Consider the following 16593-nt stretch of genomic DNA (forward strand, 5'->3'; position numbering starts at 1 on the left):
GGAGATCTACTCTAGTCTAATCACCTTCAAATTCCAAAAGGATAGCAACTATTTTTCAGGTAGGCCTACCACTCTCAAAGCCTTGACAATAGTATCTCAAACAAACAAAATACAACACAAAATCAGGGCCTTGCCATGCTCACACTCAAAATTCTTCTTCCTGCCCAACCTACCACCTGCTAGGGTATCAGGTTTACAAACAAGCCCAACAGGGGAGTTATTCTTGAACTCAATAAAGAACACCAGCCCTTCCTAAAGATACAGTGTTAGAAAAGTGCATTCTTGTGTTCTGCTTTTCTTTTTCAACTAATAACTTTTTCTACCAGACCAGCAAGGCCAAGTGATGTAGATATGCATTTGCTGTAGAATAAAATATAATTTCTATTTTATGAGTATCTTAAAAAGTCATTTTGGGTTTTTCCAAAGTTAGTTTCAACTTTAGCTTCTTGGTTACAGTATTCTATTTTAGGTAATTACTACAGAGCTACAGCCTCAGACTAAATTAAGATTACAATTTTTCATTATAGATGTTTGCCAACCCAGACAGGGTATCTCAAAATAACCTTGGCTGTCCTGGAACTCACTACGTAGACTAGGCTGGCCTCAAACTCATAGAGTCTCTGCCTCCAAGTGCTGGAATTAAAGGCCTGCACCACCATGCCCAGCAAATTTATGCTTTAAAAATTAGGAAACCAAGGGGCTACCTGACTGACCAAGAGGTACAGAAACTGCAGCACTTTTTATAGGAATTTCAGGGAATAAATAACACATTCAAGCTATGACCACATGCATAGTCCTTGCCCTAACAACTTCATTTGCTCTGGAATGCAGGATCCTGCATGATGCTTACCTATTCTGATAGCTGTAGTAGGCTGCATCACGAGGAATTGTACACAGCTGCTTTCCGTAACAGCACAAAGTCTGTGGGGAGAACTCATACTGCAAAAACAAGAAGAAAATACTAACCATATATTCAATTACCACCCCTAAGTATTCTAGCATATGATGGCAAAAGACCGAACTAGTTATTAACTAGAACACAAGATTAAATTCTAACAATGTTCATAACTATTTTCAGGACATTTTTGGACTTAATGTGACAGAATTGGTGTAGCTCTGGTTTCAGGTACAGATACAATGGGCACAGGGCAGTCAGCCTTCCCAGTGAGTTCCTTTTACTTTGACCATGACATCATGTCAGGAAGTCAACTGTTAGAAAGACCACACTAGCCAGCCAGTGGTGGTACACACCTTTAGTCCCAGCACTTGGGAGGCAAAGGCAGGGAGATCTCTTTGAGTTCAAGGCCAGCTCCAGAATAGCCAAGGACAACATAGAGAAAACCTGTCTCAAAACACCAAAATACAATACCTAAAAAACCCAAAGGCAGTATGCCCTAGACTTCCAACACTGACTTGGCTGGATCAGACAGAAAAGTAGAATTTCCAGAAATACTATACCTTTCGTCCACAGCAATATCCAAGAGACTGCATGACAGGGTCAATTTCTTGTTCAAAGACCTCTGCAAGTTTACTGCAAAATTTATATACACGGGACGTTTTACGATTATATAGCCACGCATTGTTGAACATAAGCCAGACATCATCCACATACTGCCAGGGTTCTTGATATTGCCCTGTGTCCAGCTTTCGTTTGATGGTAGAAAGGTCCATAGGATTCTTCACTATATCAAAATAATCCTAAAAAAAAAAAGTCACCCCCGTGAGTGGATCCCGAAAAGTTTTAACAATAAAAACAGAAAATACCAGACATTTTATTCCCAAGAGTAAAAAAATGGAACTGAAGATAATCCCAAATATTCCACTGATTTAACTCATTAACATGGCAACTGGTAAGAGCACATGTAATTAAATTACTGCAAGGGCTAAGCTAAAGAAAAAAAGTGAAAAGATTATCAGAACCTATTTTTAATGAACATAAAGAATTTTAACTACTGAGTTAAAACGTATACTTCTCCAGACTCCCTTTGGTCTACATAAACAAAATACAACCAACTGGAACTGCTGCTCACAGGGCCTGTGGGGGCACATGCCTTTCCAAGTCTCCAGGGATATCAGATAGGAATTGATATGGATAGCAGAGTTAATATTTGAATTCTTCAAGCCAATTCTTTTAGATAAAACTTGTACACAAAGCCTCGAATATAAAGGTCTCTGTGCTAGGAAGTAAGTGGGCTTGAGCTTCAGCAGGTGTTTCTGATCCATCAGTAACTGCTGACAGACACTGATTTTTATATTAGAAAAATCACCTTCAGCGCAAGATTAAACTTTTTTTTTTCTCTTTTTCTCTTTTCCTGGTTTTCTGAGACATGGTTTCCTATGTAGCCCTGGCTGTCCTGGACCTCACTTTGTAGACCAGGCTGGCCTCAAACTCAAGAGATCCAGCTGCCTTTTCCTCTCAAGTGCAGGGATTAAAGGCATGCACCACCACCACCCGGCTTATTTTACTCAATTTTAAAACATAAAGCCATAGGTACTCTAACACTGTTTTCATATTAACTTACTGGGATTCCTAGGAGCTGAGGATCTACAGGCTGACGAAAAGGCAAAGACTCTGGGTCCTGTCGATAGAGTGCTTCTAGAGTTGGCATAAGTGCCTGGCGTAGCTCCTCGGGTTTAAAGACTAAAGGGAGAAAACATCATAAGAAATCATAAATGGGTGCTCAGACACACTCAAACTCTTCACTTAGTGACTTTCTACTTCCCGCCGCAATCCCTTCATGTACTCTGGCACTTCATTATCATCAGATTCCCTGGACGAGAGATCTGGTTTCTAAACACATTAATGGGACCTTTAAATCTGCCTATGAGACAAAACACAGCACTGAGGAGTTTGTTTCAACAAACATTTCCAATTTTCACATATTGCTAAATGGAAAACAAAACTAATCCCCAACTCTCTTTCCCTGATCAAATTGGGCAATAAATAAAACGATTTCATTGCAGGGACCTTTGTGAACCCTCTGCAGATACTTGTCTATCCTTGGCTCATTTGAATTCAACTCACCTGAGACAAATCTTTATCTAATGCACCCTCATACACAAATGTAAACAATAACCTAACTAAAAAGATAGGAAGTTTCTAAAAGTCCGATAGTTTTTCTCCAACATTTGTCAGTGACTTCTGCTCTTACCTCTTACCCATCACATTTCCTACCTACTCTGGTGTTACCATTACGCCTATAACTCCACCTTGGGCTATAGAGTGAGACCCTATCTCAAAGTAAGCCAGCTAGCCAACAAATAAATTTTAAAAATTAAAAATAAGATGGCTGCTAAACACCTTTACGATGTGCCAGTCAGTCAGAAGAACTCTGAGTCTGCCTGACATGGGAACAGAGCCTCTCCCATCCTTAGTGTGCAGGTCAGTGTGTCAGAGCCCTTAGCTCTCCTCCCATAAGGACACTGGACACAAGGATGATGACGTGGTGGTATAGGTGATGCAAACTCAGGGTTAATCCTAGTATTCGAAGAGGCAGAGGCAAATCTCTGTTAGTTCAAGGTCAGATTGGTGACATACTGAGTTCCAGGCCAGGCCATACCAATCCAGAATACATAGTGAGAGGCAGAGGCCAGCCTTGTCTACAGAGTGAGTTCCAGGATAGCCAAGGTTACCCAGTGAAACCTTAAACCTTGTCTTGGGGGGAAATAAAAGGCAAAAGTGGGGTGGGGGTATACACAGTGAGACAAAAGTTCCAGCTGAGCCATGGCATTTATTTATCATTTTCTACTTGGGAGTTTGTCTAACTTGTCAAATTCTAGAATTTTACCTCATTGTTTTTCTTATGTGAAAAGTTAAAAAGTTAACAGTAAATTTCAACATCCTCCCTTTAGACATGTAAACAGCAGGACCAAATCCCCATAATTTATTCCCTACAGAGCCAGGACCCATCAGGTCTCTTGAGCACCTCGTTAGACACTGCCCCTTTTGCAGGACACCTGGCTGCTGTGAACTTTGTAGAATTGGCTCAAGGTCTAGATGAATACAGAATACAGCTCCCAATGAAAACATCCCCGGCACTCAGCAACAATCATGCAGACATACCTGCAGTAGCCTTGTAAACACATGAATATTCTTGTTCTCTGCTAACTTCATTCTTGTGTTTATGAAGTTACAAAGGAGTATCTGACTTTCTTTTGGTATATTTTTGTAGTTGTATCTTCTGAGACAGGGACTCAGTATATATAGCTATATTTGATTACATAGCCCAGGGTGGCTTTCAACTCATTTTTCTACTGCCTCAGTCTCCCAGTGCTAGGATTATAGGTATGTGCCACCATGCCTAACTACATCAGGTATCCTTGAGTAATCAGTTTCATGCGTATGTATATATATTCATATGTAGGCCCAAAGCTGACACCGTCTTTTTCTTGATTGCTCTTCACTTTATTCAGAGTCAGGAACTCAGAACTTGAAGGAATGGCTAGTCTAGATAGTTAGCTTGTTCTAGGGACCCCTTCTCTTTTACCTCCTGAGCACTAGAATTATACAGTCAAGCCAACACCCCCACCTGTCATTTATATGGAGTCTGGGAGCTCTGAAATCTAGTCCCCATGTTTACTGCTTATGCATCAAGTACTTTAACTGCTAAGCAATCTCCACAGTCCCTTAAATTTTTAATACAACAAACAAACAACTTCCCCCCCCCCCAAAATCTGGCAAGCTCTCTGCACTGTCTGAGTCAAGACCTCAAAATGGCCTAAAATGGTTTTTACTTTTTTTTGGGGGGGGGGGAGGAGCCTGGGTTTCTCTGCGTAGTTCTAGCTGTCCCACAACTCGCTCTGTAGACTAGGCTGGCCTCTACCTCACAGAGATCTGTCTGCTGGGATTAAAGGTATGTACCACTACCACCCAGCCAGGTCTTTACCTTTAATGTCCAGGACAAGATTTTTTTCATGACACATGAAAATTGAATTCAAGTTTTAGTTTCAAAAAACAAATAAAGCTTTTATTGGCATACAATCATATTCTACTTTGCATATTGAGGTCATTAGTTTTAACAGAGACTTTATGATGCCTAAAATATCACGTAGGCCTTCCACAGAAAAGGCCTGCTGACAGGTGGGACTTATCAGGACATGCTATATTTCCAGTATGTGAGAAGTAAAAGCAGCAACAGAGCAGCCTGACTGACCAAGAGAAAAACCTTATCTAAAAAGAGTCTGCTCATGGTGGGTGTGGCAAGCACATGCCTTTAATCCAGTACTTGGAAAGCAGAGATCCATTTATCTCCGCATCTCTGTAAATTTAGGCTAGCCTGGTCTACAAAGTAAATTCCAGGTCTCCTAGTACTACATAGTGAGACCCTGTATCAAGAAAGTCTTCTCATAGGCTAATGAGATGGAGCAGCAGTAGGAAAAGCATTGGCTGCCCAGCCTGACACTGTGGACAGACACAGGCACAGGCACAGGCACTCACAGAAAAGGTCTGCTCACTCTCATTTCTCTTCCCAGTGAGAACTGAAGTGACTAAAATGTGTCTCATTGTGTTTATTCACTAATTAAACAAATATTTAAAGCCTGTGCTAAGTAAAGTATTTTCAAATGCCTATCTTTACCATACTGTGTAATAAGACTCTATTAGCTGTATCAGAACCAAGTTCTCTGCAACTAATTAATTAGCTGGTGTGACACAGAATGTGTCATTCCAGTTCGATAGCATCAAAACCTTACTTCAGTTAAGAATGGTAAACTCTATAGTTTTCCAAGTGTATGGATCATAAGCCTCATGCTGTCCAATGTGGTAGTAACCAGTAATATGTGATACTGAAGGCTCAACAAAGCAGTTTTACATAAACTAAACAATTCAGTTTACCAATCAACCCTGTTACAACTTAAGTAGTTAAGACCCACATGGCAGATAGTAAACAAAATAAAGCACAGGTGTGACAACATATCTATCATTGTTGACTGTTCCAGCACTGTGCAAAGCCTCACTGAGGGGTCTTTGAGATTAAACTACCGAAGAGTGCAGAAATACACTATGTCAACAGTACTAACTGAGAAGAAAAATGGGAGGTTCTTTCAGTTTTTGTGGCCACTCTACTCAGAGGAAAAAGACTGGCAGCCAGCTGAGCACATCCCTGATGCGTGTGCCTCCATGCTGCTCTGTGATCAAGTCTCTGGAACCAGCAGCACCATCAGCACTGGGGCTGAGAGCAGGAACTGCTTTTCTCCCTGAAAACAGAAATCTTAAGGAGGGTGGCAGATAGAAAACTGTTACTCAATTCTAGTCTGTGTCAGAGTTTTCTTTAAAAACAAAACAAAACACAACCAAAAACTAAGTGAGCTGTTACTTTAAGGACAAATGGCAGTATTTGTTGCCAAGGGTAAAATCGGGGTTGTCATCAATTAATGTTTTTAAAAACATATCTGCCACATGAGCTTGATATTTCTCAAAACCTTTTAAGATTTGCTTTATGAAACTGATAATGTGAGTATTTGGAGGAGCGGGGGTGGAAGGGTTGTTATTACAGCATCAGGTATGTCAGCACTTACTCAATGACCTAGCACTCTGCAGGTCACAAAGGATGATGTCAACTCACCTTCGAGAGCCTCTGCTAGCTGTCTCTTGAAGCATCTACCAGAGTATCTATCCCCAGTTACCCCAAAGAGCCACGTATCATTCCTCTCATCACTAGTAAGTTATTGGAATGAGAATGGATGTTCCTCACACAGTTCAAACAATATTACTCCCCCCCACCCTCCGCCCCGAGACAGGGTTTTTCTCTGTAGCCCTGGCTGTCCTCAAACTCAGAAATCTGCCTGCTTCTGCCTCCTGAGAGCTGGGATTAAAGGCGTGTGCCACCACGCCCGCACAAAAAATATTATTCTTTTTTTTTTTTAATTTTTTTTATTAGGTATTTAGCTCATTTACATTTCCAATGCTATACCAAAAGTCCCCCATACCCACCCACCCCCCCAAAAATATTATTCTTAAGAGTCTAATTTAGTTGCCTAACTCTCTTCAAGACATTGAAAGATTACAAAATAATGTCCTATTTTTGGATTATTTTTGCTTGGAAAAGATTTTTTTTTTTTTGTACAAATGTGTTAAATGAGGCTAGCAATACCACAGGTAGAGTTCTGGTTCTATTCTCCAGGTGGGGTGGGGTAAATGATACCACTAACAAACTTATTAATTTAAACAAATCAAATATTTTTTCCTCTGGTTTACTTCATAAAAGGAAAAAGTAATGACAAGATGATCCACATACTCAAAACCTCTTTGACCCGGCGACTATAAAAGAAGTAGGTGCCTTTCCTAGCTCTGCAGCTTTACTACCTCAGCCACCAACATTGTACTCTTTCTGAAACGTGTCTTTCACCTGCAGCTCTCAACTTCCAGAGTCCTGTTAAGCAAGGGTTACTTGACAATTTTCCAACACCCTATTGCTTTTTACTGTGGACACAGCTTAGCCGAACTATACCCAATTTCTACTTGTCCTGAGCTAAGTGCACACATCTGTGGCTTCACATTCCCACCTCATGCCCAGTCACAGCTCCTTACTGGCCCCCAGTGCTCACACAGATATCGACAGTGATCCTTTGTCTCAAACTACAGCATTTTTGCTCATTTTCCATCCTGACTCCTTCATCACCTTTTCCCTGGCTCTGCAGAACCTACACTGCTTACCCTGCTCAGAGACCCAGAAGCATTCCAAGTCTGCCTCTCTAGTCAGTGACATCTCATCTGAGGGCTGGCTCCCTAGCCGCAGTCTGTTACTGTTACTTTTCTCTCTGTGAATGTGTGGATGTGGGGAAGGCTGTCTATGGTACTTGAGTGTGTACAGGTATACACACCTTTGCATGCATTCATGGATGCTAGTGTACAACTGGTTCCCTGCCTTATTCCTTTAGGTCTTACTGAGTCTGGAGTTAGACTGGTGGCAAGCAAGTTACAACTTCCTGTGTCAGCCCCACTCCTCCGGTGCTGGAGTTAGAGAGACGTGTGCATAGCCACACCCAACCTTTTACACGAGTGCTAGAATCCAAACCCCGGGCTTCATGTTTGCCCAGCAATCTCTGCCACCCTGCTGTCTCCATTTCCAAAGGTAAAGCTTAGAGAATGAGAGACAAGGAACATGAAAAGGAATTTGTAATTATTTTCCTGCCTCAGCTTTTAATCTTTGGTGTGGAAGCACAGCTTAGTCTAACATTACAGAAAACGTGACCTACTTTTTTTGCGTGGCTGGGAAGGAGATGTTGATTGTGAGGCTGTGTCGTTCGAACTGTTCTCTTCTTCCTCTTTAGCTTCCACTTTTACTTCAGGTTTCTTTTCTTCTACTTCCATTGGCTCTGACTTCTGCTCTGTCGTATCTGTCTCTTCTTTTACTTGGGAAGAACCTTGTAAATCCTCTTCCATCATCTTGAGAAAGACAGAGTCACAGAGAACAGGTGTCTATGAGACCTTTGTAACCCAGGCCAGCTTCCCCTTGACGACTGCAGCACACAAGCTTGCTGAGTGCTCCCTTAGTCAAAGACACTGTAAATATTCTTTTTAGTTTCCCACTAGGAAAAGGAACAAAATGTCTGATGTCTACTTAGTTACTTTATACAGCATCAGTACAATCATAATTCTAATTTAATTTTTTTAATATAAAAGTATGTTTACATGCTCAGTAAAATATTGGTACATCTAGTTTGAAAATAAGGGTACCTTGAAAAATCAAAATAAGGATCAAGACCCTGTGCTCTGAGATGAAGAGTGTGATATGAGACTTGGACCAACTGGGAAGCCCATGCCACTACCATGTGGCACCCACATCACGTATGACACTGGCTGCCATAAAGGAGTATAAGGGTACTGATGACAGAGTTGCTCAACTTTTGAGAAAAAGCAGACTATCTAAAGTTTTATTTATAACTTCATGATTTTTAAAACACTGAACACAGACCAAAAACCAAAAACCAAAACAAAACAAAACAAAAACCCCCACAAAAACAAAACACATTCCCAGGCTGGATTTGGCTCTTGGCCTACTGATTTCAACTTCTGCTCTAAGTCAGTAAATGAATCTACCACCCCTTCTGCAGAACTAAAAATGAAAGAAGAACATTAACAAAAAGATTTGTGGAAAACTGGAACAGTTAAAATGAATATCCAACACCACGTTAGGTCCTGAGGATATATGGTAAAGCTGCCATACATAGCTATGGACTAAGGCTGAGGGAGCATCTACCTCAGACCGAGGTTCCCCCTTGGATTCAGTAGGTTCAGGCTCAGCATCATCTGTCTGCACCTCTGTCTTCATTTCCAGCATGGGCACATCGGGTCCTGGCTGCTGGGAACTGGTTTCAGCACTGGTCACAGAGGAGGGAGTAGGGACTCTATTATCAATGCTGGCTGCTGCCTGAGAAAGCTGCAAAGAAATCACAGTCATTCACCTCTGTAAAGGAGAGCCATACATGTCCTCCCACCGCAGTCTGCTCATTATTCTTCTTTACAGCCTAAGTACTTAGTGTGAACACTGAAGGGCAGAGGCTCCCTGAGGAAGCTTAACAGTCAGTCACTGAGTGTCAGAAACACAATGACTGACTTCTTACCAAAAATGAAGAGCTGGACAAACAGAGTTTTCTAAATTCTGACATAAAATTATTTTCTCTCTGCTTTCAGACTGGATTATTTTACCATTATTTTTCTTCACTAACATTCCTATTTATGGAGAAAGGCAAATTATAAACTATTAAAAAAAGTATTTACAGAGAGGTCATGAAATAATGGCCCATATGAAGCATCTATCACAGGGTAGTGATGGTGGTGTAGTAAGCAAACACTCCACTACCATGTAACAGGCTCTAAGCAGTACATAAATTAATAAAGGAAGATTGAAAAATTAAATACAAGTATCTTAGAGGGCATAGGATGCAGCCAGTGGCAAAGTGCTTGCCTAGTGTTTACAAAGGCCTGGTTTGAAGTCAGGAAACATAAATAATTGGAGACAAAAACAAAGAGAGTAAGTATATGCCCTTATAGAGAAAGCAAATTAGTAATGTCATCTTTGCAACTGTTGAATGATTTTGTTATTCTACAAATATCCTAAGTATCTAAGAACAGAATTAATGCAAACCTGAGAGGAGGGGATCTGTTGTTTCATTATAAATAAAAAAAAAAAGTCATGTATTCTGAAAGAAGGCTGATTAGCCTGGACCTTTATAGTCTGGAGCGAAGCATGATAACTAAACCCACAGAACTAAGCACAAAAGCAGTCAAACCTCGACAGTATTACTCTAGAACAAAAACCAGGTAAAAGAATGGCAGCACACACAGTTCAATAGTTCTGTCCATGCTGTGACATACTGATGATTACTGACTTCTATAAACCACTCTGACCAAGGGAAACTGTAAGCCATACCTTTAGGGCCAATAATAGTGGGAACAAATCAGTTTACTACAATTTCACACACACACACACACACACACACACACACACACACACACACACACACACACACGAGTTTTTCGCACCAGAGCAATTTGCTATAGCATCCTGACAGACAGAATAGTCTTTTATTTTATATTTATAGATAAGAGTCTTACTTCCTAGCTCTGGCTGGCTTCAAGCTCACAAGATAAGCCTGCCAGTGCTTTGAGTGCCCGACAGACCATTCTTAAGGGACTCTGTACAAGTGTGACTTGATAAGGACAAAGAGGCTCACCGGTGTGCCAGGAGGCTGAGTATGCACAGGCGTTGGTTGCTGCTGTGATGACTGAGGAGTAGCCACAGATGGTGGCTGCACTGGGGTCTGAGGCTGTGGAGTCACCTGAGCCTGTGCTGCTGCCTGGACTGTAGGGGTACTCTGTGTTTGGGCAGCGCTGGGCACTGAGCCAGGAGTTGGGGTAGGAGTCTGCCCAGATGACACAGGAGTAGATGGCTGAGTGGGAGCTGCTGGCTGAGGAGGGGTCATTCCTGGTGCCGTTGGATGTTGGAGAGAGGGCATGCCAGCAGCTGTGGAAGCAGGAGGTGGAGTCGGGTGCAATGGTGACTGTGTCACTGGTGGGCAAGGCAGCTGGCTGGCCTGGGGTGCCAGCATGTTCAGAGGGTTAGGGAGAGCAGCTCCAGGTACCTGACCCTAAAAGAGATAGTAAGAATATATAAAAACTATTTTACCCAATTGAAACCATGAGGGACTTGTAGAAAAAAAAAATTATACTAGTTTCTTAACTAGTTCTGCTAGTTTCAGGAGGATATTGCATTTGTAAAACTTCAGACTAACCATTTATAGCATGCACCACACCATGTAATAAAATTAGCACTAAAATCCTTCTCATACTTTGACTTATAGAACTTCAATATCAGGTTACAATAGTCATGGCTTAGGCACATATTTACTTAGTTTACTAACTTCATGTTTTGCCACATCTACTTTTAACTTAGACCACAGAAAAAGGAGTTTTGTTTTGTTTTTTAAATAAGTTGAGACAGTAGAACATAGAGCACTGGGGAGACCCCTAACTTTAAAAAAAGAATCACAATGGCTGTTCCAGAGAGAAATTTGACCTAGGTACCACCAACAGTTTTATAGGATGACAACCACAAGGAGATTACACATTGTCTGTAACTACTTGTACACGGTTAAGAGCAGAGCTAAACAGTTACGAACGACTAGGAGTATGACTCTGGAAAGAGAACATATTTACTATCTGGCTGTTGAAACTACTGGTCACTGTGGCAAATGACTGAGATATAAAGAGTGTAGCCTGGGCTACATGGAGAGACTCTGGAAAGGGAATAGAGTTGGTTTCCTTATCTCTGTTCTAAAGAAATGAAATGATAGGGAAAATTAATCATCCCCGAGTAAACCTAATATATTCAACAACGCATTCAGCATCAGCTGAGTGTTTAAAAGGACAGGACTTTTATATTTTGAGAAAGATTTAGCCTATTTGAAATACTTTGTATGCAGCTGACACTTGATGCACTACCAAAGTGAGGGAAAGCAGTAAACTGGATGGGAACTCAGCTATGACTAAGTAACTGGAACATGCTCATGAGAAGAGTGCTATTCCCATGATTCTGACAGCTCTGTCACCCCAACACATAGTTAAGATACAAAAAACTAACCAAGTCACTAAAAGAAAATTCACCCCTTCTTAAAATTCCAGTATTTCTCAGAATGACGTTAATCTTAGATTTCTAAAGCACACAAACAGCAACCAAAATCCAAAGGTAAAAATATAAGAGTAACAAAACAAACTAACAAAAACCAAAACCAAACAAACAAAACCCCCACAACCACAATCCATTTTACTTTATGTGTGAAGTTTACCTAGAGGGAACAAGAAAAATTAAACACAAATTAAAAATTATAGGGCAAACGGGAAATGGAAAGATGTATATTCTAGAATTCTAGTTTCCATCAACTAAGACAGGATCATGTCACAAAGGCTGGGGCTATATAAATACTGGTTGACCAGGCTCCCTCAGTGAATGTACCTGTGAAACACCTGCCTGGGCTGCTGGTTGCCCCATGCCCACACTGTTCACACTCATTGCCCCACTGGATGATGGAAACTGGTTCTGTGGCAGAAACTGGTTCTGAGTAGGTGCCTGGGCCATAATGTTGTTGGCATGAGTGCCCATCATATTTGGAGGCTGAGGCATCCGTGAAGGAGAAATGGCCATCTATAAGACAAGAATCAGAAGTGTTAGGTCAGAGTCTTCAAGAGATCACAGTACAGTGGAGATCCAAAGCCTTACAAATCTAGTACACTTTGGTTTTAAAGACCACTACTTCCCAGGGACTCCCCAGTTCCTAGGCACTTTCTACAATTTCTCAAGTCAATGCTGAACTGTCTTCAGAATGGCAATCAATAACATGCTGTCATTTTGAATTCAATCATGCCTTTAATTAGTTGCTGATGTGAACAGACACCAACAATATAAGCCATTGGCTGCCTGTTCCAATTCACTGACAGCAAATACTTACAGAATTATTATTTTAAAAAAAAAATCAGCATTCAAATAGTCCTCATTATACCAACAATCCTGTTTGTTGGCTAGTTTAAGAAAACAAGGAAATAAAACAATGCTCAAATTTAAATGAATAAGTCCCCTAAAATTCTCAGGTAACAATGGGGTATCCCTCCTTAGAGAACACTCTACTGAGCAAGGACTGAGAGGAGGAGCACTTACACCCGGAACTGAGGCCATGCTGTTCATCTGCACAGAGTGGTTCATAGGGGAGGCTGCACGAGGTCCCATGGGTGCCTGTGGCAACTGGACGTTTCCCAGGGACATTGGGTTAAATGAATTCATCCCTAGAAACAGTTACAATAGTTCATTAACAAAAGCATTCACAAGAAAAGAAATGCACTCATCAAATAACTCTTAAGACAAAGACAAGGGAAATAGACAACAGAGAGGAACCGAACCCACAAGCAAATCAGAGCAGACTGTAGTAGCCTTTCCATATCTGACAGGGGCTGTGAGTGGGAGGGCTAGGGGAGCTAGATGAGGACACGAGGGCAGTGTAGAACTAACCAGAACTAATGCGCACAGAGCACAGAAGCGACAAAACAGACAAGGAGGTCTTGTGCAGCACTGAGCCTACCTCATCTATCTGAGCACACCTTCACTTAAAGACCCTAGCCAGGCTTCCAAGCTTCTTGGCTAGGATGATACTATGGTTAGAATCTGTGCTAAGACTAACCTTCTCAATTTTGCAAATATCTTTAGCAGAAAGTCCCAAGGGCTACCCTTAGACTTAATAGTTAGCAGAAATATCACACCAATGCCAAAGGCTTAGCTGGGAAGTATTTTCAGACCACAGAGGCTAGTTCTCATGAACTTTCTACAGAAACTATGTAAACTGTGGGCTCTAAATGAAACCTCAGTTCAAGCTGTTAACATTCTGCCCATCGCTGCAATCTGACACCTTGAAGTTTCTGAGAAGCCTGCCTTGCCACTGCCATAAGCAAGAGAGGCTTCTTACACTTTCAGCGACTATCCAAACCAAACTCCAACAAGACCCAACAAGACTTTCTAGGGAGTGTATAACAAATGTAAAAGTCTCTCCTCCATACCAATTTTGTGCAGATACTAAAAAAAGAGCATGGAAAGTCATCCACATTCACAAGTACTGATATTTCCAGCAAAAAGGGCTGGTAAGCATGACCCAGAAAACATCTCTTCTTATCACCTGCAGCTTACAAGTTATCTTGTCAGACCCCAAGTCAGCATGGCTCCCTATGCAGCAATGCCCATGTTCCCAACATTGCTCTGGCTCAACTTCTCCACCACTTAACTTAATCCCCTCTCAAATGCAGTCCATCCTAACAAGTCCTTGGCCAGTTTATCCAATGTCTATCTCAGTGTGCAGCAAGAGTCACAACTTTAAATCAAGTACCCTTCCCTCTCAAACTGATCTGTAGACTGCAACACTGTCTTAGTTAGGGTTTTACTGCTGTGATCAGACACCATGACCAAGGCAAGTCTTATAAAAACAACATTAAATTGGGGCTGGTTTACAGATTCAGAGGTTCAGTCCATTATCATCAAGGTGGGAGCATGGCAGTATCCAGGCAGGCATGGCGCAGGAGGAGCTGAGAGTTCTACATCTTCATCCAAAGGCTGCTAGTGGAAGACTGACTTCCAAGCAACTAGGGTGAGGATCTTAAGCCCACATCCACAGTGACACACCATGTCATACCTATTCCAACAAGGCCACCTCCAAATGGTGCCACTCCTTGGTCCAAGAATGTATAAACCATCACATTCCACTCCCTGGCCCCCAGAGGCTTGTTCAAACACATGAGTCTATGGGGGAGCCATACTTAAAACATAGCATAAAGCAAAATGCATGTAGTCCAACTTTTAAAGTCCTCATAGTCTACAGCAGTCTCAACAATGTTAAAAGTTCAAAATTCAAGGTCTCTTCTGAGATTCATCCAATTACTGAACTGTAATCCTCAAAGAAAGACAGGAAACCAGCTGGGCAAATTCCAAACTCTACATCTCCATGGCTGATGTCAAAGCGGTCTTCAGATCTCCACTCCTTTTTCATCTTTGTTGACTGCAACAAACTGCTTTCTCCTGGGCTGGTTCCACTCCCTGTTAGCAGCTTTTCTCACCATGTATCCCATAGCTCTGGCATCTTTAATCTCAATGTTACAGCTTCTTGTTTCAGTGTCTGGGATTCCACTTGATCTTTTGGACTCCTCCTAAGGGCTGGCATCACTTCTCCAGCTCTGCCCTCTGTAGCACTCTAAACTCAGATTGATCCACTCCACTATGGCTTCTGTTCTTGGTGATCGTCCCATGGTACTGACATCTCCAAAACACTGCGGTGTTCCACTACAACAAGGCTTCACCAATAGCCTCTCATAGGCTCTCTTCATGGTGTCAAGCCTCAAATTCTTCGCATGACCCCTTCAGTCCTGGGCCATCAACTAAAACTGATGCTGCACCTTCACCAATGGCCTTCCATGGCCTCTCACAGTACCAAGCCTCAGCTGTTCATGACACCTTCATGACTTCAAAACAAGTATCACCTGGGTGACTCTTACACGTTACCAAATCCAGCTGCAGGACTAAGGTACAACCTTGGCTATCTCTGGAACACAGCTTCTTTGTGCTCCCAGAAGATTTCACCTCAGTGATGCTGGTCTCTTCTTAATCACTGCTAATTCCTTAGCTCCAGCTAACCAGCTTCAATTGTCCCAGTAGTTCTTTCCATTCTCTAGAGCCAGAGCCACATGGCTGAAGCTGTCGAGTTCTGCCGCTTGCAGGAACTAGAACATGACCCCCCTTGTACTATTAAATTATCACTGGCTTTATGTTTTCCAAATCCTTCACTGCCTAAGCTTGGCTATCCTGGACCTTGAACACAGAGATCAGCATGCCTGTCTCCTGGGATTAAAGGTGTATAACACCATGCCTGGATCTAAATTTAGCTGGGTAGGATCTTGCCCCAAGGTCCCACTCTCTTAATCTGTTATCTCCTAGAACATAGGATTTTGCTCAATTTCACTTCCTGGTACCCCTTTAATACTCAAACCATATATTTTATATTTTTCTTTTCTAAGCTTGCTATGCTTGTTCAAACTTCTCTTCATAAGACTTAACCAGAGAACAAAGTCTCTGCTGGGCTTTTTTGAAACTTCCTTTGTCAATGTAATTAATCTGAGTCTCTTCACCTTAGCCTCAGGCAAACTTTTCAGTCAGGGGCAAAAAGTAGCCACATTCTTCACCAAAATACCACAAAAACAGTCTTTATGCCACATTATGAAATTCTTCTCCTTTGAAATCTCTTGGGCCAGATCAACACAGTTCAAATCACTCCCAGCAACAAAGTCTTCTATATTCCTACTAGGATGACCCATTAAGCCACATATAAAGCATTCTACTGTGTTCCAAATCCAAAGTCCAAAAATCCACATTCTTTCAAAGAAAAGCATGGTCAGGCCTATCACAGCAATACCCCACTCCCAGTACCAACTTCTGTCTTAGTTAGGGTTTTACTGTTGTGAACAGACACCACGACCAAGGCAAGTTTTATAAAAACATTTAATTGGGGCTGGCTTACAGATTCAGAGGTTCAGTCCATTATCATCAAGGTGGGAGCATGGCAGTA

General features: G+C 41.7%; 1 protein-coding gene across 5 annotated transcripts in view; it reads right to left on the reverse strand.

Moving 5' to 3' along the window:
• Positions 1 to 16593, reverse strand: part of Crebbp (CREB binding protein) — a 132624-nt gene that overhangs the window by 25244 nt on the left and 90787 nt on the right. For 4 of the 5 annotated variants that reach the window (XM_006521754.4, XM_006521753.4, XM_006521751.4 and 1 more), the window contains 8 exons: positions 13155 to 13279; positions 12456 to 12644; positions 10678 to 11091; positions 9201 to 9380; positions 8197 to 8386; positions 2523 to 2641; positions 1459 to 1698; positions 851 to 939 (listed from right to left, as the gene is read on the reverse strand). In XM_006521754.4, coding sequence (XP_006521817.1) covers positions 851 to 939; positions 1459 to 1698; positions 2523 to 2641; positions 8197 to 8386; positions 9201 to 9380; positions 10678 to 11091; positions 12456 to 12644; positions 13155 to 13279 — 1546 coding nt within the window. The remainder of the gene's footprint in view (positions 1 to 850; positions 940 to 1458; positions 1699 to 2522; positions 2642 to 8196; positions 8387 to 9200; positions 9381 to 10677; positions 11092 to 12455; positions 12645 to 13154; positions 13280 to 16593) is intronic. The other variant, XM_006521752.3, reaches the window with a different exon arrangement.

This window comes from Mus musculus, chromosome 16 (assembly GCF_000001635.26).
Source record: "Mus musculus strain C57BL/6J chromosome 16, GRCm38.p6 C57BL/6J".
Lineage (NCBI taxonomy): Eukaryota > Metazoa > Chordata > Mammalia > Rodentia > Muridae > Mus > Mus musculus.